At 46.3% G+C, this 22,986-nt stretch overlaps 1 protein-coding gene across 2 annotated transcripts; it reads right to left on the bottom strand.

Annotated features, from left to right (window-relative positions):
• Nucleotides 1–3,656: 3,656 nt before the first annotated feature.
• Nucleotides 3,657–20,551, bottom strand: LOC141146181 (uncharacterized). Of its 2 annotated transcripts, none has more exons than XM_073632915.1 (2): nt 20,368–20,551; nt 3,657–5,314 (listed from the first exon to the last, which is right to left on the bottom strand). In XM_073632915.1, exon 2 carries the CDS (start codon nt 5,263–5,265, stop codon nt 4,078–4,080), a length of 1,188 nt encoding a protein of 395 aa, XP_073489016.1. In that variant the 5' UTR covers nt 5,266–5,314; nt 20,368–20,551; the 3' UTR covers nt 3,657–4,077. The 2 variants fall into 2 exon arrangements, with proteins under 2 accessions (XP_073489016.1, XP_073489017.1); XM_073632916.1 differs by having other exon boundaries at nt 20,363–20,551.
• Nucleotides 20,552–22,986: the final 2,435 nt, after the last annotated feature.

Here is a 22,986-nt window from a genome sequence, read left to right on the forward strand (position 1 = left end):
TGCCTCATCAGTGTCCCACCAGTGCAGTCTCATCAGTGTGCCTACCAGTGCCGCCTCACCAGTGCAGCCTCATCAGTGTCCCACCAGTGCAGCCTCATCAGTGCCACCTCATCAGTGTCCCACCAGTGCAGCCTCATCAGTGTCCCCACCAGTGCAGCCTCATCAGTGTCCCCACCAGTGCAGCCTCATCAGTGTCCCCACCAGTGCAGCCTCATCAGTGTCCCCACCAGTGCAGCCTCATCAGTGTCCCACCAGTGCAGCCTCATCAGTGTCCCTACCAGTGCCGCCTCATCAGTGTCCCACCAGTGCAGCCTCATCAGTGTCCCTACCAGTGCAGCCTCATCAGTGTCCCCACCAGTGCAGCCTCATCAGTGTCCCACCAGTGCCGCCTCATCAGTGTCCCACCAGTGCAGCCTCATCAGTGTCCCTACCAGTGCAGCCTCATCAGTGTCCCCACCAGTGAAGCCTCCTCAGTGCCGCCTCATCGGTGTCCCACCAGTGCAGCCTCATCAGTGTCCCTACCAGTGCCGCCTCATCAGTGTCCCACCAGTGCAGCCTCATCAGTGTCCCTACCAGTGCAGCCTCATCAGTGTCCCCACCAGTGAAGCCTCATCAGTGTCCCACCAGTGCAGCCTCATCAGTGTCGCCTCATCGGTGTCCCACCAGTGCAGCCTCATCAGTGTCCCACCAGTGCAGCCTCATCAGTGTCCCCACCAGTGCAGCCTCATCAGTGTCCCACCAGTGCCGCCTCATCAGTGCCCCCACCAGTGCAGCCTCATCAGTGCCGCCTCATCAGTGCCCCACCAGTGCAGCCTCAGTGTCCCACCAGTGCCGCCTCATCACTGCCCCACCAGTGCCGCCTCATCACTGCCCCACCAGTGCCGCCTCATCACTGCCCCACCAGTGCCGCCTCATCACTGCCCCACCAGTGCCGCCTCATCAGTCTATCTGCTAACCATTAGTTGCAGATCTTAGCTGTGCAATCGGTTGCTACAATAACTGGTCATTAGATTGCACAGCTAAAGTCTGCTGCACGCAGTGGCCAGCAGGGAGGCACGTCTAAACCAGCGTTACCCATCTGGGGTGCTGCAGGCTCAAGACTCAGTTTGCCCTGGATCCGTGTCATGAGCTGCCATGGTGTGGGAGAGCAATCCACAAGCACCATAATAACCAACAATGCTCTAGAGAAGGACACACAGCGTTACTTGTTGTTATGGTGTTAGCGGCCAAGCTGCCCATACCATAGCGATACATGACGCTGATCCAGGGGAGGTGGTATGCAGGGCCACCCCCAGCATTCAGGAGAGGACGGAAGTCTGCCTCCTCCAAACCTAATCCACACCTTCTGCCTCACTGCTGAAACCAGAAAGTAGGGCTTTGGTATCAACTGATACGTTGGATTACAGTAACAGTCTGAGGAACCGTGCATGGAATTCTTCCTTAAGGAATGTGTACATTTCATTTTACGCTACTGAGGTTCGTTAACAATGGGCGCCATAGAGAGAGGATGGAATAGAATTAACCCCTTCACGCTGGCGTAATGAACATATGCGATCTTCTGCTTCAAGTGGTTTTACCTGGGCGACGCCTGCAGATGCAAGCATCACCCCGGTACCATTTTTTAGAGCCGACGGTCGGCTTTCTTGTATTAAAAACCGATGCAGCTAATCGGTCACTTGGCTGACCAGGGGCCCTGTGGAGGCCAGGAGGCCTTGGCTAGCCGGAGACCCAAACAAAGACAGAATCGGCTTCGATTGGGTCCCGGATCTAGTAACCTGGAAGCAACACCATGACATCACTTCCGGTTTACTGGAGCATTAAAGGCAACAGATTTAAAAAAATAAAATAAAACGTCAGTATTCAAAAGAGCCAAACTTGGCGTCTTGAGTGCTTTTAAGTGCAAAGGAGGGATTTGTGGTTTTATAAACCCCAGATCCCTCCAAAAAAAATACCTGACACATGACAATTGCTGACACAAGGGATGTTTACATTCCTCGTGACAGCAATAAAAAAAAAAATTAAAATTAAAAGGGGCAGTGTAAAAAAATGCGCGCAGAAGCGAGCGCATACGCAAGTCGCACCCCCAAATGTAAACCGTGTTCAAACAACACGTGAGGTATCGCCGCGATTGTTAGAGCGAGAGCAATAATTAGCCCTACAACTCCTCTGCAACTCTAAACTGGTAACCGTTAACAGTTTTTATAACGTCGCCTATGGAGATTTTTTAAGTACAGTAGTTTGCTGGCATTCCACAAGTGTGCGCAATTTTAACCACTTCAGCCCCGGAAGAATTTACCCCCTTCCTGACCGGAGCACTTTTTGCGATTCGGCACTGCGTCGCTTTAACTGACAATTGCGCGGTGGTGCGACGTTGTACACAAACAAAACCGACGTCCTTTTTTTCCCACAAATAGAGCTTTCTTTTAGTGGTATTTGATTGCCTCTGCGTTTTTTTATATTTTGCGCTATAAACAAAAAAACTTTTTGCTATAATAAATATTCCCCAAAAAATATATAAAAAAACAATTTTTTTCCCTCAGTTTAGGCCGATATGTATTCTTCTACATATTTTTGGTAAAAAAAAAAAAAAAAATTGCAATAAGCGTATATTGATTGGTTTGCGCAAAAGTTATAGAGTCTACAAAATACGGGATAGATTTATAGCATTTTTATTTTTTTTTTTTTTTTTACTAGTAATGGCGGCGATTTGCGATTTTTATCGGGACTGCGGCATTATGGCGGACAATTTTGACACATTTTTGGAAGCATTGGCATTAATACAGCGATCAGTGGACAATTTTGACACATTTTTTGAAGCATTGGCATTAATACAGCGATCAGTGGACAATTTTGACACATTTTTTTTTTTTTTATTTTTATTTTTTTTATTTTGACACATTTTTTGAACCATTGGCATTAATACAGCGATCAGTGCGATTAAAAATGCATTGATTACTGTAAATATGTCACTGGCAGTGAAGGGGTTAACACTAGGGGGCGGTGTTAACTGTGTAACCTGGGAGGTGATTCTAACTAAAGGGGGAGGGGACTGACTACAGGAAGTGACAGATCGTGGTTCCTAGCTAATAGGAACACACGATCTGTCACTCCTCTCAGAACAGAACAGGGAAGTGTGTGTTTACGTCCCTGTTGTGCCTCTCCTGGTCACGATCGCTCATGGCCGGCGATCATCGTGATCGTCGGCCACGAGCATCAGCACCCCCCAGCTATCCGGACCCCGCGAGATCACGTACAATAAGGTGGTTTCGCGCAGGGGAGCCAACCTCTGGCTGGTCCAGAAGCGGTTAAAAGCATGAGATGTTAAGTATCTATTTACTCGGTGTAACATCATACAAAAAAATTGGGCTAACTTTATGGTTTTGTTTTTTTTTTTCATGAAAGTGTATTTTTTCCAAAAATTTGCATTTGAAAGACCGCTGCGCAAATACAGTGTGACATAAAATATTGCAACAACCACCATTTTATTCTTTAGGGTCTCTGTTAAAAATATATACATAATGTTTGGGTGTTCTAAGTAATTTTCTAGCAAACAATACTGATTTTAACTGATAAGTAAAAAGCCGCTAAGAGCGCCAGGAAGAGTAAACCAAAAATATTAATATCCAATGGACTAAATAAGGAAAATAATTTTTTTTTTTTAAATATTTATTTTTTTCATCCCGACCCTTAGAATAAAATAAAATATATGCAAAACTGAAAAAGGGTGTGTATCGACTGTTAAAAAAAAAAAAAAAAAAAATCTTAAAAAGTTTAGACGCTAGGGTCATTTTTTTCAATCATTGTCTGCCTGGTTCCTGGGACTGTCCAGATCTGGATAAAAGCACGAATGCAAAAATTCTGGCCATCAGACAGACAACATTCCTAAAAAGTTCAACACTAAGCTCACTTTTTTTTTTTCCATTTTAGCCTTTTCTATGGTTGGAAATGGAAGCACACAGTCCTGCTGGCACTTTTTTTTTTCCAGCCCTGATAAAAGTCCCAAACTTAACAACTTCTGGGTCAACTGTCTAATCATGGCCTGGTGTAGAAGAAGGGAGTGTGTCAAGTCAGTCCGCTTTAGAGCAACCAGGTATCAGTGTGGTGTATACAGTAGCAGGACTGTAGCAGGACCTCGCTGAGTTCTAGGTAATTGTGAGTCTGCCAGGTGGGAAGCAATATGTGAGAGTTGAACACCTGAAGCTGAGGAGTACCGGCCTTGAGAAGGTCATACAAACAAGCCCAGCGAGTCTGAACGGCCACTCTGGTCCTGCGATTGAGAATGATCCCCCTTATCGTTTTCTTAATCCTCAATTCTTTCAAAGATGGTAAATCCAAGTGGCTAAACACCAGCCCGCGGCTCTGAGAAACGTCTAAAATTTCCAAGGACTTGGATTCTATGGGGTAAGAGACCCCCAAGTCCTTCACCGGGACCAGAACTTGTAAGATCAAAGTCTTTAGTTTCGGGAGAGATCTGGTGAGTTCCTGCATAATTTCCGGCCGTACGCTCTTGAAGACCCAGAAGTAGTTGAGTTCCAGCGTGTTGAGATGTTGAAAGTTTCTAAGAAGTGACACTGAGTGTTCGGACCAATCGAAAGGTAGTTTCATGCGGCTTAGCTTTGGGGAGCTGCGGGTGAGCCGTTCGAAAAGAGTCTGGAAGCTGTTGAACTGGTCGGTCTTAGCAAGACAGATCTGAGCCATGCTACCTAGAGGATAGAAATCTAGTGGCTCTAAATGTGTCAGAGTCCAGTTCAGCTCCAGTTCCTGGAGTTCCCCGCAGTGAACGCTGTCTAGGAACTGGAGGAGGAACTCCGCCCACCTAGCCCTCTGATCTCCTAAATCGAAACTGGCACGAAGGACGAGCAGGCTGGCACTGCGGGAAATGAGGTGGTAAGCGTACTGGTGGACCCACTCCTTCCACTTTTCGAACTCCTTCACCGACACGAGCACCCCATCCATGCCGGAAAGGACGGCCCCAAGCCTCATGAAGTCCGCCACCCTCCAAAGCTGTGAAGTGCGCATCAGCTTGCTCCAGTCTGAGCACACCAGGGCCGCCGTGCACTTCTCTATTTCGGAGAGGAAAGAGAAGATGTGAAGCTGGCAGTCCACCGGCAGAAGGCTGAATGGAAAATAAGTCTGAGCCATGCTCCTGACCGCTTTCGGCCCGGATTTCACAGCAGAAGTCGAGGGGTCTTCAGGAGATGGAGAGTCCGCAGAGTCCGGCCCCATAGAGGAATCCGACCGTAGGATCTTTCTTACCCGAGACATTTTTTACTTCACTCCAAAACTTCCCATACCACAGTAAATGGGGTAACACCTGTAAATAAAGAAATGGTAATGGTCAGACTGACGGCAAATAACACTGCAGCGCATCGATAAAATATTTTTCCACAGCAAAAAAAAAAAAAGGTTAGACTTCAATGGAAAGCTGGCACTCCAGTACATACCCCTTGAAATTTTCCACATGTTGTCATGTTACAACCAAAAACGTAAATGTATTTCATTGGGATTTTATGTGATAGACCAACACAAAGTGGCACATAATTGTGAAGTGAAAGGAAAATGATAAATGCTTTTTTACAAATAAATATCTTAAAAGTATGGGGGGCATTTGTATTCAGCCCCCCTTTACTCCGATAGCCCTAACTAAATTCTAGTGGAACCAATTGCCTTCAGAAGTCACCTAATTAGTAAATAGAGTCCACCTGTGTGCAATTTATTCTCAGTATAAATACAGCTGTTCTGTGAAGCCCTCAGGTTTGTTAAAGAACCTTAGTGAACAAACAGCATCATGAAGGCCAAGGAACACACCAGACAGGTCAGGGATAAAGTATTGGAGAACTTAAGTTTAGAAGTAGGGTTAGGTTACAAAAAAAATAAAATCCCAAGCTTTGAACATCTCACGGAGCTCTGTTCAATCCATCATCGGAAAATGGAAAGAGAATGGCACAACTGCAAACCTACCAAGACATGACCGTCCACCTAAACTGACCGGCCGGGCAAGGAGAGCATTCATCAGAGAAGAACCAAGAGGCCCATGGTAACTCTGGAGGAGCTGCAGAGATCCACAGCTCAGGTGGGAGAATCTGTCCACAGGACAACTATTAGTCATGCTCTCCACAAATCTGACCTTTATGGAAGAGTGGCAAGAAGAAAACCATTGTTGAAAGTAAGCCATAAGAAGTCCAGTATGCAGTTTGCGAGAATCCATATGGGGGACACAGCTAACAACTGGAAAAAGGTGTACCCTCGATAGTGGACCATCCAATATAATGGTCAATATTATGATCAAACACGTTCAATTAAACCATCTCCAAAGTCACCAGATCCACGGGGTCACTGGATAACTTTAACCTCACTACCTGGAGGGCTTCCAGCAAAAAGAAAAAAAAAAAAAAAAAAAAAAAAGGACCTCAACTCATGCAGGGTGCAGAGATAGATAAAGGAAACTTCATAGTGCAGTATCACTAATACTCAAAAGATTTAAAAGCAGCAAGAACGTTTTCAACTGTAAATATGGCTGACTTCCACGGCACGGCGGCATCATGTGACCAAGCTCCACCCAACGCGTTTCATCATATAGACGCTATCAGGGGCCTCAAATGTGTACGACACCTTATATAGTGGTAGGGACCGGATGTAGTCATAATCGGCACTAGCACTATCACGATTCTTTTTATTGCTTAGAATAAAAAGATCACGATTCTCGCGGCGTAAAATCTTTCACATTATACAAAAAAAAAAAAAAATTGGGCTAACTTTACTGGTTAGTTTTTTTTTTTAATTTATTAAAGTGTAATTTTTTCCCAGAAAAATGCATTTGAAAGACTGCTGCGAAAATACAGTGCAACATAAAATATTGCAACAACCACCATTTTACTCTCTAGGGTCTCTACTAAAAAAAAATATATATATGTTTGGGGGTTCTAAGTAATTTTCTAGCAAAAAAAAAAAAATGATTTTAACATGAAACCAACAATTGTCAGAAAAACTTTCCTCATTTACACACTGAAGTGTATTCCTTTGATCGTTACAATGTTTATACTTGGTTCCACTGCTAAAGAATGTTGTGATACTTGGCAGACTGCCCGTTTTTTTCCCCCTTCTTTTGATGGCTGTCAACTTCAGCAGAGCAGAGAGAATTCTCTGCATAGAAAGAATCAGGAAATACTTTGTCAAGATCGCAAGGGGGGGGAGAAAAAAAAAAAAAAAAAATCGCAATAACGATTCTTAACGATTAATCATGCAGCTCTACTATCAATGCGTTCCACCAACAGGAAGGGACTCTGCAACCTGAAACCGGAATAACGCTGGAGTCTGCATTGTAAACATCCTGTATCGTGGCCAAAAGACGGAACTACCAGTAGTACTACTGGATTGCCATGCAAAAACCTATGCAGCTTTCCATAAAACAATCATTAAAAAAATACTAAAATGTAAAAAACAGACACCTTTAAAAATTCTATATCGATTTTATTTCATGGACGAAAATAAAAACAACCATGAGTGATAAAGTCACCTGCGCCATTGCCTAAAATCAGAAGACGCCACCTAGCGGTTGGAAAATTCATTGCCACAACATTAAAAATTAAAAATACATGATAAATTAAAACCAATAATACAAGTCGCTAATAGAAAGTCAGTTATGAATTCATGTATTTACATAAACCAAATTTGCATATTTGTATTATGCAGATCAGACACCTCATCAATTACAAAAGGGAGGAATATATGCCCAACTATTGTTTATGAAGGCATTAACATCCCACTCTATGTTAAGGCCGTGGGGCTTTTAAGATTTTAACCAATAGATCCACTTAGTTTCCAACCTGGAGATTTCTCTTCTTACGTGACTACCTCTCCAGTCTTAGAAGAAAACCTGTTAGAGTCTGCAAAAGACTTGGGAACGGGGCGGAGGTTCACCTTCCAGCAGAACAACGACCCTAAACATATAGAGCTACAATGGAATGGTTTAGATCAAAGCATATTCATATGTTAGAATGGTCCAGTCAAAGTACAGACCTAAATCCAATTGAGAATCTGTGGCAAGACTTGAAATTTGCTGTTCAAAGACGCTCTCCATCCAATCTGACAGAGCTTGAGATATTTTGCAAAGAAGAACGGGCAAAAATATTACTCCCTAGATGTGCAAAGCTGGTAGAGACATCCCCAAAAAGACTTGCAGCTGTAATTGGAGCGAAAGGTTGTTCTACAAAGTATTGACTCAGGGGGGCGCTATACAAATGCCCCCCACACTTTTCACATATTTATTTGAGAAAAGTTTTTAAAACAATTTATCATTTTCCTTTCACTTCACAATTATGTACCACTTTGTGTTGGTCTATCAAATAAAATCCCAATAAAATACATTTACGTTTTTGGTTGTAACATAACAAAATGTGAAAAATTTCAAGGGGTATGAATACTTTTCCAAGGCACTATATATATATCAGCAAGCAATTGTCCTTTATTATACAAAGTAGAATACAGCCATAAAATTCCAATGTGTTTCGGCCATTCAGGCCTTAGTCCTAGCCTTTAAGCCATGACTAAGGCCTGAAGAGCCAAAACTTGTTGGCATTCCATGGCTGTATTCTGCTTCGTATAATAAAGGAAAACCGTTTGCTGATATTTACTGGAGTGCCGGCTTTCCATTTCAGTTCTGTACATTGTGAGAGATTCTCAGAGACTGTTCAGCTACAGCTCTGGATTTTGAGACGGTGGAATATCCTAGTAGTGACCGCAGCAATGTTCCATTTGTTTCCAATATTTTTATTATGCAGATCAGACACCTCATTAATTACAAAAGGGAGGACTATATGCCCAACTATTGTTTATGAAGGCATTAACATCCCACTCTATGTTAAGGCCATGGGGCTTTTAAGATTTTAACCAATAGGTTCACTTAGTTTCCAACCTGGAGATTTCTCTTCTTACGTGACTACCTCTCCAGTCTTAGAAGAAAACCTGTTAGAGTTTGATAAATTATACTTCAAGTTTAGGAGTTTGTCTGGTTTTTATTTCTGTCTAAAGAGGCAGATTTTACACAGCCCAAAGCCAAAAAATGTAACATATTGTAATAGATTTAATTTTTTTAGGCTTTTTCCCCCTTCACTTTCACCTGGTGATCCGGCCAGTAACAAACCTCCTGTATTAGACTATTTAGAGTCCCATCACAAATGATATTTGTTTGAATTGGAAAACCTACAAAACATCTTCAAACCTTCAACAGGGCTTGACAAATTTGCTTTGAATCTGGAAGCCAGCCAAAAAAGTTAGGAGCGGGCTTTCCCCCAAATCCCCCCCTCCTAGCCTAAATCCTCTCCCCCAAATCCACCTCCTAGCACAAATCCCCCCTTCTGGCTTAAATTCTCCCCCCAAATCCCCCTTCTAGTGTAAATCTACCCCCAAATCCCCCTTCTTAATCGTCCCTCCTAGTACAAACCCCCCCCCAGTACAAATCCCCCCCTCCTAGTGCAAATCCCCAAACCCCCTGCTCCTAGCACTAATCCTCACCCCAAATTCCCCCTCCTAGAATAAATACCGCCAACCCCTCTCTTAGTACAAACCCTTCCCCCCCAAATCCTTTCCTAGTACAAACCCTCCCCCCAAATCTTCCCTCCTCGCGTAAATCCTCCCCCTAAATCCCCCCTCAGTGTAAATCCCCCCCCACAAATTTCCACTCCTAGCATAACTCTCCCCCCCCCAAATCCCCACTCCTAGCGTAACTCTTCTCCCCCCCCCAAATCCCCACTCCTAGCGTAACTCTTCTCCCCCCCAATCCCCACTCCTAGCGTAACTCTTCTCCCCCCCAAATCCCCACTCCTAGCGTAACTCTTCCCCCCCCCCAAATCCCCACTCCTAGCGTAACTCTTCTCCCCCCCCCCAAATCCCCGCTCCTAGCGTAACTCTTCTCCCCCCCCCAATCCCCACTCCTAGCGTAACTCTTCTCCCCCCCCAAATCCCCACTCCTAGCGTAACTCTTCTCCCCCCCCAAATCCCCACACCTAGTGTAACTCTTCCCCCCCCAAATCCCCACTCCTAGCGTAACTCTTCCCCCCCCAAATCCCCACTCCTAGCGTAACTCCCCCCCCCCAAATCCCCACTCCTAGCGTAACTCCCCCCCCCAAATCCCCACTCCTAGCGGTACTCTTCCCCCCCCCCCAAATCCCCACTCCTAGCGGAACTCTTCCCCCCCAAATCCCCACTCCTAGCGGAACTCTCCCCCCCCCCCATCCCCACTCCTAGCGGAACTCTTCCCCCCCAAATCCCCACTCCTAGCGTAACTCCCCCCCAAATCCCCACTCCTAGCGTAACTCTCCCCCCCCAAATCCCCACTCCTAGCGGAACTCTCCCCCCCATCCTAGAACAAATACTCCTTCCTTCTAGTACAAATCCCCCCTCCCCCAAATCGTTCCCCCAAACCCCCCCCTCCTAATGCAAAGCCTTTCCCCCAAATCCCTACTCCTAGCGTAAATCCTACCCCAAAATCCCCCCCATCTAGTACAAATCCTTCCTCTAAATCCCCCCTCCCAGCACAAATCCTCCCCCCAAATATCCCTCTTAATCTTCGCTCCTAGTATAAATTCCCCCCAAATCCCCCCTCCTAGCACAAATCCTCTACAAATCCTCCCTCCTAGTACAAATCCTCACCCCCAAGTCCCCCTTCCTGGTACAAAGCCTCTTCCCCTAGACCCCCCTCTTAGCACAACCCCCCTCCAAATGACCCTTTCTAGCATAAATTCCCCCAATTCACCCCTACCAGCACAAATCTTCCCCAATCCTGCCTTCTAACACACACCCTCCTTCCCTCTCATTCCTCCACCTATCACAAATTCTCTTCCCCCCACCCATTAGCCTTCCCAGCACAAACAGCCCCTCTATTGCTTCTCCTCCACAACACCCCCCCCCCTTCCAATCTTACAGGCAGGAACTACAGGAGTAGTGCGGAGGTGCGGGCTCTCCGTGCTCTCCTCCCTCTTGTCATGGCAGCATTCTAGATTACAAAGGATCGCTCTTCCATCGGATGATACACGGCTTGATTATCCGCCCCCTATCTCCTCCAAAGACTGCTCATCTCCCGGAAATGTTGGTAGGGGGCGGGTAATTGTGTACCGTCCAATGTAAGAGCGATCCTGTGTAATCCGTTGTATGGAGGAGCGCTCCACTGACAGGATGGGGGGGAGAGCACAGAGAGCCCGCACCGCCTCCCGCTTCTCTCCTCTCTGCCGCCGACACTTCTACTGCCTGCGCCCCTTGTCCCGGCCCTGAGTGTGGGAACTGGGGCAGAAGATCGGGTGGGTGGGCTGGCAGGGGGCGCCAGTTTCTGGTCGCTGTGGTGACCTGGCACCTGGGATTTGTTAAGACCTGGTCTTCAACATCACAGAACAAGTCCAGTTCAATGTGATTGACTACTACTAGATACATCATGAACTGGATACAGGAAAACCTTCACAGACATGCTGGTAAATCAACATCTACACATTGCATGGTGGTTGGATGAAGGTGTTGGCGTTCCCTGTGTGGGTGCTCCTTGTGTGGGTATAAATTCTGGGAGATCTTCATGACAATCATTAGAACTAAATAAGCGGTTTGGAGAAACTACAAAACATCACCAACATCACAGAAGTCCAGTTCAATATGACCAACTACTACTAGATACTCCATGACCTGGAGAAACAAGAACCTTCACAGACTTATTTTTAAGACTATCCACTTGCCGACCGCAATACGTAAATATACGTTTGCAAGTGGTTTACCTACCGGAGTTATGGCTGATGCTATAGCGGTATTTTATTTTTTCCAGCCGGCTTTTCTCTTTCTCATGAAAGCGGTCCGAGCGGCCAATTGGCTGCTGGATCGCTTTCAGAAGCAGCAGCAGGAGGGATCGCTCCCCACCCGCCACTCACCAGTTAATTGGGCTTACTATTTTTACCGGAGAGCCCGGGAATAGATCCAACGGTTCGCGCGGCTGGTCATAGAGATGAACGGAGACCAGATAGTCTCTGATCACCTCTATGATCTAGGAGGACCAGAGCAACGCCATGACGTCACTTCCAGTCAAGGGCGGAAGTAATAATTTTTTTGTAAAAAAAAAAAAATTTTTTTTTGCATCTTTTGCTTTCAAAGGTAGAGGAGAGCTTTGGGTCTTATAGACTCCTACTCTCTATAGCTCTGGTGCTCAACCTGCAGCCTGCCAGGCTCCTGCAGGTGGCCTGCTGAAGGTTGGGCACCGGCATGACAGTGGTAGCCGTGTATGAGGTGCTGATGTAATTATGATCCGACCGTGTAAACAAACATTCTCAGAGTCGGCAATCACCACCCCCCCGAGCCTTCATCTTATATAGGGCCCAGCAACCTATATAATGGGGTCACCAGCCTCCCATCTTGTATAGGCCAAGTACCCTCCATAGAGTCACCAGCCTCTATCTGGTATTGAGCCCAGCACCTCTATAATGAGGTCATCAGCCTTCTTCTTGTATAGGGCCCAGCACCCTTTATAATGGGGTCACCAGCCTCCATCTAGTATAGAACTCAGCACCCTCTATAATGGGGTCACCAGCCTGCTTCTTGTATAGGGCCCAGCACCCTCTATATTGGGGCCACCAGCCTCCATCTTATATTGAGCCCAGCACCCTGTATAATGGGGTCACCAGCCTTCATCTTGTATAGAGCCAAGCAACCTCTATAATGGGGTCATCAGCCTTCAACTGTATAGGGCCCTCCACCCTCTATAATGGGGTCATCAGCCTCCATCTTGTATAGAGCCCAGCACCCTCTAAAATGGGGTCACCAGCCTGCTTCTTGTATAGGGCCCAGCACCCTCTATATTGAGGCCACCAGCCTCCATCTTATATAGAGCCCAGCACCCTGTGTAATGGGGTCACCAGCCTTCATCTTGTATAGAGCCAAGCAACCTCTATAATGGGGTCATCAGCCTTCACCTTATATAGGGCCCAGCACCCTATATAATAGGGTCACCAGCCTCCCATCTTGTATAGGCCAAGTACCCTCCATAGGGTCACCAGCCTCTATTTGGTATTGAGCCCAGCACCTCTATAATGAGGTCATCAGCCTTCTTCTTGTATAGGGCCCAGCACCCTTTATAATGGGGTCACCAGCCTCCATATGGTATGAGGCCTCCACCCTCTATAATAGGGTCAGCAGCCTCCATCTAGCATAGAACTCAGCACCCTCTATAATGGGGTCACCAGCCTGCTTCTTGTATAGGGCCCAGCACCCTCTATATTGGGGCCACCAGCCTCCATCTTATATTGAGCCCAGCACCCTGTATAATGGGGTCACCAGCCTTCATCTCGTATAGAGCCAAGCAACCTCTATAATGGGGTCATCAGCCTTCAACTGTTTAGGGCCCTCCACCCTCTATAATGGGGTCATCAGCCTCCATCTTGTATAGAGCCCAGCACCCTCTAAAATGGGGTCATCAGCCTTCATCTTGTATAGGGCCCAGCACACTCCAGAATGGGGTCACCAGCCTCCATCTTGTATAGTGCCCAGAACCCTCCATAGGGTCACCAGCCTCCATCTTGTATAGGGCCCAAAACCCTCTACAATGGGGTCACCCGTCTCCAACTTGTATAAAGCCCAGCACCCTCTATAATGGGGTCACCAGCTCCCATAGTTACATAGTTACATGGTTAGTAAGGTTGAATAAAGACACCAATCCATCCAGTTCAACCCGAGCGAGTGTGGGTGCGTGTCCACAATTGTCCCTAACCCTGTACATCCCACACTCAATCAGTCCCTACCCTCAATCCAAGATCCCCATTCATATACTAGGGCCAATTTTGGACAGAAGCCAATTAACCTACCAGCATGTCTTTGGAGTGTGGGAGGAAACCGGAGTACCCAGAGGAAACCCACGCAGTCACAGGGAGAACATGCAAACTCCAGGCAGGTAGTGTCATGGTTGGGATTCGAACCAGCGACCGGATTCGAACCAGTGACCCTTTGGTGTGACCCTACTGCTAGGCGAGAGTGCTACCCACTACACCACTGTGCCGCCCGCCCATCTTGTATAGAGCCCAGCACTCAGTACAATGGGGTCATCAGCCTTCATCTTTTATAGGGCCCAGCATCCTCTACAATGGGGTCACCAGCCTCCAACTTGCATAAAGCCCAGCACCCTCTATAATGGGGTCAACAGCCTCCATTTTATATAGTGCCCAGAACCCTCTATAAGGTCACCAGCCTTCATCTGGAATAGAGCACAGCACCCTGTATAATGGGGTCACCAGCCTCCATCTTGTAAAGAGCCCAGCGCCCTGTATAATGGGGTCACCAGCCCCCATCTTGTATAGACCTCAGCACCCTGTATAATGGGTTCAGCAGCCTCCATCTTGCATAGTGCCCAGAACCCTCCATAGGGTCACCAGCCTCCATCTAGAATAGAGCCCTGCACCCTGTATAATGGGGTCACCAGCCTCCATCTTGTATAGGGCCCAGCACTCTCTAAAATGGGGTAACCAGCCTCCATCTTGTATAGGGCCCAGCACCCTCTATAATGGAGTAACAAACCTCCATCTAGTATAGGGCTCCACACCGTCTATAATGGGGTAACCAGTCTCCATCTTGTTTAGGGCCCCGTACCCTCTATAATAGGGTCACCAGCCTCAAACTTGTATAGGGCCCAGCACTCTCTATAGCTCTGGTGCTCCAACTGCGGCCCGCCAGGCTACCGTGTGCGGCCTGCTGGACGTCGGGCACCATGTGATGAGAACTGTCTGCACTGGCAACACAGTAGTAGCCGCATATGCGGTGCTGATGTAATTACGATCTGGCCATGGCAGTAAACAATGTCTGAGTCAGCATCCCCCCCCCCAGAACTGGTGCACTGAATGCCAACACAGTTTGAATGTCACAAGCAGCTGCCTTTGCGCATATTTCCAAAAAAAAAAAAACCCTCTTAAAACTACAAATAACGAGTGCATAAAAAATGTTAAAAAAGTGAAAATGTGTCAAATTCACTTTTAAAAAACAATACTAAGAATCAGGGCTTGACATCTTCCAGGTGCCAGGTTGCCATGGCGACTAGAAATTGTGTCCCGGCACCCGGGCTTTTGTCAGCCATCCACATCCACCTCCCACATGCTGACTGCCTATAGTCAAAAGATGGCTACAGAGCGGTTGTCCAGTCCTGGGAGGGTGTCTATTGACGTCCCCCTAGAATACCCCCCCCCCCCCCCCGAGGGGGGCGCGCTCTATGATCGCTGTATCCTGTGGACACAGATCGAGGTAAAGTGCCAAACACAGCTGGTCATATCTAAACAAACACTGGTTATCGGCATTTCCTTTCCTTGGTGCTGTCACAGTGTACAGCCCCATTAGTGCCAATCGGTGTCCATCAGTGCAGCCTCATCAGTGCCGAAGAAAAAGTACTTATTTGCAACATTTTATAACAGAAACTAAGAAAACGATATTTGCTTTTCAAAATTTTAGCAAAAAAACAAAAACCCAGTGGTGATTAAATACCACCAAAAGAAAACTTTATTTGTCTGAAAAAAATGATAAAAATGTCATATGTGTACAGTGTAGCATGACCGCGCAATTGTCATTCAAAGTGTGACAGCGCTGAAAGTTGGCCTGGGCAGGAAGGGGGTGAAAATGCCTGGTAGTCAAATGGTTAAAAAAAACTGGCTCCTAACTTTCTTAGCAGGCTCAGAGATCAAAGCAAATTTGTCAAGCCCTGCTATAAATAAACAGTCATGACATCACTTCCAGTCTAGGGCGGAAGTAAACCATTTTGTTTTTCTTTTTTTAAAGCAAAAGACATTTTTTTTTTTTTTTTTTTTTTTTTTTTTATATCTTTTGCTTTTAAAGGTAAAGAAGAGATTTGGGGTCTTATAGATCCCACAGCTCTCCATAAAGAGGACCTGTCACCCCTTATTTCTATTACATGATCTCTCCATAAAGAGGACCTGTCACCCCTTATTTCTATTACATGATCTCCTCCATAAAGAGGACCTGTCACCCCTTATTTCTATTACATGATCTCCTCCATAAAGAGGACCTGTCACCCCTTATTTCTATTACAAGGGACGTTTACATTCCTTGTAATAAGAATAAAAGTGATACAAAAAAATTAAAGGGACAGTGTGAAAAAAAATTAAAATTAAAAAAAAAAAGCGTGCGCCCCCATCCCTCCATGCTCGTGCGCAGAAGCGAACGCATACATAAGTTGCGCCCACATACGTAAACAGTGTTCACACCACACATGTGGGTGGAACTCCGCTTTAATCACAAAAAGGATTTTTTACAAAGTAAATGCTGTAAACTACTACTGAGGTGTGAGAAATTAACATCCTGCACTCTCAGGCCTCAGACCAGCCCCAATTCCTGCAACTTCACACCTCAGATCACTGTCCCCCCTGCAAATCTGTTTCACCTCTGTACCCCCCTGCACATTTGCCCCACCACTGTACTGCCCTGCTCATCTGCCCCACCAATGTTCCCCCTTTCTCATCTGCCCCAACACTGTACCTCCCTGCACATCTGCTCAACCACCATACCCCCTGCACATCTGCCCCACCACTATACCTCCTGCTCATCTGCCCCACCACTGTACCTCCTGCTCATCTGCCCCACCACTGTAACCCCCTTTCTCATCTGCCCCACCAATGTTCCCCCTTTCTCATCTCTCCCACCACTGTACCCCCCCTGCCCTTCTGCCCCATCACTGTAACCCTCTTTCTCATCTGCCCCACCACTATACCTCCTGCTCATCTGCCCCACCACTGTACCTCCTGCTCATCTGCCCCACCACTGTACCTCCTGCTCATCTGCCCCACCACTGTACCTCCTGCTCATCTGCCCCACCACTGTACCTCCTGCTCATCTGCTCCACCACTGTACCTCCTGCTCATCTGCCCCACCACTGTAACCCCCTTTCTCATCTGCCCCACCAATGTTCCCCCTTTCTCATCTCTCCCACCACTGTACCCCCCCTGCCCTTCTGCCCCATCACTGTAACCCCCTTTCTCATCTGCCCCACCACTGTACCTCCGGCTCATCTGTCTCACCAATGTACCCTCTTCTCATCTATGATATGTGTGATATGCAGAGTGGTGAAAGGAAGCAGAGATGAGACACATCTACCTGTCCTGGCACATTCATCCTGCTGATACAACTCTCGCATCCATACCACATGCTTGTATGAGATGTATGAGATATGGGCTGTATATGATGTGTGTGATGCATGGGATGTGTGTGATGCATGGGATGTGTGTGATGCATGGGATGTGTGTGATGCATGGGATGTGTGTGATGCATGGGATGTATGGGATGTGTGTGATGCATGTGATGTATGGGATGTGTGTGATGCATGGGATGTCACATACAAGCATCTGGAATGGATGTGCAATGATGAGCTCAGGTCAGGGGCATTTTCTGAAAGCAGTGGGCCTGTGTGCAGGATCATAAGTTGGCCCCCCGCAGCTGAGAAAAAGTAGTTGGGTGTGATTTTCATTGCGCTGAAAACTGGCTGTGTGGATTAAAGGGACACAGAGTGCCGGGGTTCAGTAGTAAGTGATGCAAATGTTCAGGAATAATTTCAACAAAGTTCCCAGAAGCTCAACAGTAATTCCACAATCTGTCACCTGATTGGGGTTTTCTCAATCACAGTGAAATCCTTTCTTTCTGAGATTGGTAGTGGCAACCAAGCGAGTCATCTTCCTCCAGATGGTGGCCGGGGCTAGCAGGACTGTGATTGGCTTTAACAGTGGCCAATGACAGTCATCCTCCTCCTGGAAACAGGGACCACCCCACCCCCCCCCCCCCCAGCAGAACTGCAGCCAATCTCTTCCCCATCAAAAAAACGGATGATCGTAGCTACAGCAAAGTTAGAGAACCAAACAATGTTTCCCATCTTTTACAATGTGTGGGGGCTCAGTGCCTCCCCCCCCCTTCAGTACAGGTGGGGGGAATTCTGAGATTGGAAAGCATTAATGTCTCTCCGACACTTCCCTACGCTGCTCTGATGGGGAGGGAGTCGAGTGGCGGCAAAAGAGGCTTTGCGTGCCGTGGGTTGCCTACCACTGGTGTACAGCTTGTATAACAGTGTAAATTTGCTGTCCCCTCAAAATAACTCAACACACAGCCATTAATGTCTAAACCGCTGGCAACAAAAGTGAGTACACCCCTAAGTGAAAATGTCCAAATTGGGCCCAACTTGTGGCCCAATATGTGGCCACCATTATTTTCCAGCACAGCCTTAACCCTCTTGGGCATGGAGGTCACCAGAACTTCACAGGTTGTCACTGGAGTCCTCTTCCCCTCCTCCATGATGACATCACAGAGCTGGTGGATGTTGGAGACCTTGCGCTCCTCCACCTTCCGTTTGAGGATGTCCCACAGATGATCAATAGGGTTTAGGTCTGGAGACATGCTTGGCCAGTCCATCACCTTTACCCTCAGCTTCTTTAGCAAGGCAGTGGTTGTCTTGGAGGTGTGTTTGGGGTGGTTATCATGTTGGAATACTGCCCTGCGGCCCAGTCTCTGAAGGGAGGGGATCATGCTCTGCTTCAGTATGTCACAGTACATGTTGGCATTCATGGTTCCCTCAATGAACTGTAGCTCCCCAGTGCCGGCAGCACTCATGTAGCCCCAGACCATGACACTCCCACCACCATACTTGACTGTAGACAAGACACACTTGTCTTTGTACTCCTCACCTGGTTGCCCCCACACACGCTTGTCACCATCTGAACCAAATACGTTTATCTTGTTCTCATCAGACCACAGGACATGGTTCCAGTAATCCATGTCCTTAGTCTGCTTGTCTTCAGCAAACTGTTTGCGGACTTTCTTGTGCATCATCTTTAGAAGAGGCTTCCTTCTGGGATGACAGCCATGCAGACTAATTTGATGCAGTGTGCGGCGTAGGGTCTGAGCACTGACAGGCCTGTTATACCGCTGTATGGTCTTGGCCACCATGCTGCAGCTCAGTTTCAGGGTCTTGGCAATCTTCTTATAGCCTAGGCCATCTTTATGTAGAGCAACAATTGTTTTTTTCAGATCATCAGAGAGTTCTTTGCCATGAGGTGCCACGTTGAACTTCCAGTGACCAGTATGAGAGAGTGAGTGTGATAACACCAAATTTAACACACCTGCTCCCCATTCTCACCTGAGACCTTGGGGAGGGAAAATGGCTAATTGGGCCCAATTTGGACATTTTCACTTAGGGGTGTACTCACTTTTGTTGCCAGTGGTTTAGACATTAATGGCTGTGTGTTGAGTTATTCTGAGGGGACAGCAAATTTACACTGTTATACAAGCTGTACACTCACTACTTTACATTGTAGCAAAGTGTCATTTCTTCAGTGTTGTCACATGAAAAGATAGAAGAAGAGATTTACAAAAATGTCAGGGGTGTACTTACTTCTGTGAGATACTGTGTATATATATATATATATATATATATATATATATATATATATATATAATTTAAATTATGTTTGGGGGTTCTAAGTGATTTTCTAGCAAGAAAATACTAATACAAACGTGTAATTAAAAAGTTCCAGAAAAGGCCTGGTCAGCAAGTGATTAAAGTGCATTTTTTTCCAACAAAAAAAAAAAAAATTGCATTTGAAAGACCACTGTGCAAATATTGCGACATAAAAAGTTGCAATTTTATTCTCTAAGATCTCTGCTAAAAAAATAAATAAATAAAATAAAAAATTATATATATATATATTTTGGGGTTTTAATTTTCTAGCAAAAAATACTGGCCTGGTCAGCAAGTAGATAACAAATATAATAAATATATAAACAAATAAAAGTATAATTATATATATATATATATATTTTACTTTTGTTTATATATTTAATCATAGAATAGCTGGGTGTCCATGCCGATTTCTATTTACTTTACATCATTTAGATAGATATATATGTGTATTTGATTGGATATCGCCCTGTATTTTCTGTAGCGGTGTTTATTCGTAGTATTGTTTCTTTTTTTAGTGAATAGGACAGATTTTCACTGTTTTTAAGCATTATTTGTAGTTTCTAGTTATGTCATTTGGGGGGTCACATATTGGTTTTTTTAGATTTTTTGTAACTGCAATGCCTTTTTTTTTTTTTTTTTAATAATCTCTATATGGGGGGGGTGGGGGGGGGTTGATCACCATCCCCCATCTTGTATTGGCCCCCCCGCACCCTCTTAAAGGGCCACCGACCTCCATCATGCACAGAACCAACACTCTTTATAAGGCCTTTACCTCCTTGCAGTGCCCAGCACCCTCTATAGGGGCCCCTGCCATCCATGGAGGGGGGGGGGAGACCCCCAAACGCCATTCCCTCTTGTAACTCCCCCCCTTCCCCCATGCCCTGTCTCCCCCGCACACACCGTACCGCTCTCCTCTCCGCTCTGTCCTCCGCGGTGTCTATTCAATAAAGCTGGGTGAAAAATAACCGGAATCCTAAAAGGAGCCTCACAGGAGCGGCCATCTTGCCACTCCCGGAAGCTAGGACAACGCCGGAAGTGCGCTCGTCGCCATGTTGGTACACCAGAGGAGGCAGGGAGAGCTGGGCGGAAGCAGAAGGTTGGGAGTTATTGAGAACTAGAAGCAGCCGAGACTCGGGGGGGGGGACACAGACCTGGCTGTAGTGGTGGAGTGACCATAGGGAAAAGCTTGTGAAGAATGACCTAAACCAGAGACAGGAGCGTCACCACAACACTGTACAGATCTGAAGTAAAAGGGCTTCAGCTGCTATAATATGGGAATGTCACATTTCTGTCACTTCACCTCCGGAAAATTTACCCCCCCTCTCTCTTCATGAGGGGGCATTTTTTACAATACAGCACTGAGTTATTTTAAACCCTTTCGCGATCGTTTTATAGCCGAATGACGGATACAAAGCGGCCACACTTTTCTAGGAGGCCGTCATATGACGTCATGCCGTACCGGTGCGCCCCCCCCCCCCCCTGCACCACACACCGGATGTGATCTGCCATCGATGAGTCCTTCAGACGCAGGCTGATCATAGATCGGGGTATAAAGCCCCCTCCCCCGATCGCGCTGCTGGCGCCCCCCTGTGATCGATGGGTCCTTCGGACTGGGCTGATCATATAACAGGGTGAAGGGCCAATCATATCACAGCCCTTTACCATGTGATCAGCTGTCAGCCAATAACAACTGATCACACAGAAGACGGTTATCGGCTTTCTTTCTCCTCACAATCAGCAAGAGAAGAGAAGACAGAAGGTGGTATCCGACTTCTCTTATAGGGATATCAGTGCCCATCAGTGGTGCTAATTAGTGCAAACCAGTGCCGCCCATAAGTGCCCACCAGTACTGCCAATCAGTGCCGCCTCATCAGTTCCACCTATCAGTGCAGCCTCATCAGTGCACGTCAGTGCAACCTCATTAGTTCCACCTATCAGTGCCCATTAGTTCCACCTATCAGTGCCACATATCAGTGCCCATTAGTGCCACCCATCAGTGCCTATTAGTGCTACCTATCAGTGCCGCCTCATCAGCGCACGTCAATGCAACCTTATTAGTGCCACCTATCAGTGTCCATCAGTGCTGCCTCATCAGTGCCACCTATCAGTGTCCATTAGTGCCCATTAGTTCCACCTATCAGTGCCACATATCAGTGTCCATCAGTGCAGCCTCATTAGTGTCCATTAGTGCCACCCATCAGTGTCCATTAGTGCCACCTATCAGTGCCGCCTCATCAGCGCACGTCAGTGCAACCTCATTAGTGCCACCTATCAGTGTCCATCAGTGCTGCCTCATCAGTGCCCATTAGTGCCACCTATCAGTGCCCATTAGTTTCACCTATCAGTGCCCATTAGTGCCACTTATCAGTGCCGCCTCATCAGTGCCCATTAGTGCCACCCATCAGTGCTTATTAGTGCTACCTATCAGTGCCGCCTCATCAGCGCACGTCAGTGCAACCTTATTAGTGCCACCTATCAGTGTCCATCAGTGCCACCTATCAGTGTCCATCAGTGCCCATTAGTTCCACCTATCAGTGCCACATATCAGTGTCCATCAGTGCAGCCTCATCAGTGCCCATTAGTTCCACCTATCAGTGCCGCCTCATCAGTGCCCATTAGTGCCACCTATCAGTGCACATAGGCAAAGGAGAAAAAATTACCTGTTTCCAAATTTTATAACAAATTATGAAAACATTTTTTTATTTTTTTCAAAATTTGCGTTTTTTTTTTTTTTTTTTTTTAGCATAAAATAAAAAAGCCCAGCGGTGATTAAATACCACCAAAAGAAAAATATTTGTGTGAAAAAAAATGATATAAATTGTCATTCAAAGTGTGACAGCGCCGAAAGCTGGCCTGGGCAGGAAGGGGGTCTAAGTGCCCGGAAAGCGAGGGGTTAACTGACAATTGCGTGGTGGTGCGACACTGTACCCAAATAAGGTTTATGTGCTTTTTGTTTCCCCACAAATAGACCTTTTCTTTGGTGATATTTGATCACCTCTGTGTTTTTTTATTTGGCGCTAAAAACAAAAAAAGAAAAAAGAATATTTTTTTACTTTCTGCTATAAAACATATTCAATTAAAAAAAATGCAAAAATCGAATTTCTTCATCAATTTAGTCCAATATGTTTTCTGCTACATATTATTGGTAAAAAAATCCCAATCGGAGTATATTGAGTGGTTTCCGCAAACGTTATCGTGTCTACAAACTATGGCATTTTTTTTTTTTTTACTAGTAATGGCGGCGATCAGCGACTTATAGCGGGACTGCGATATTGCGGCGGACAAATCTGACACTTGACACTTTTTTTGGGGACCAGTGACACTAATACAGTGATCGGTGCTAAAAATATGCACTGTCACTGTACTAATGACACTGGCAGGGAAGGGGTTAACATCAGGGGCGATCAAAGGGTTAACTACTCCTAGCCAGTGTTTTAGTGTACAGTGTGGGAGGGGGAGGTGCTTTTACTAGGGGAAGAGATGGATCCGTGTTCCTGCTTTGCAGAGACACAGGACCCATGCCT

Source organism: Aquarana catesbeiana, linkage group LG05 (assembly GCF_042186555.1).
Source record: "Aquarana catesbeiana isolate 2022-GZ linkage group LG05, ASM4218655v1, whole genome shotgun sequence".
Lineage (NCBI taxonomy): Eukaryota > Metazoa > Chordata > Amphibia > Anura > Ranidae > Aquarana > Aquarana catesbeiana.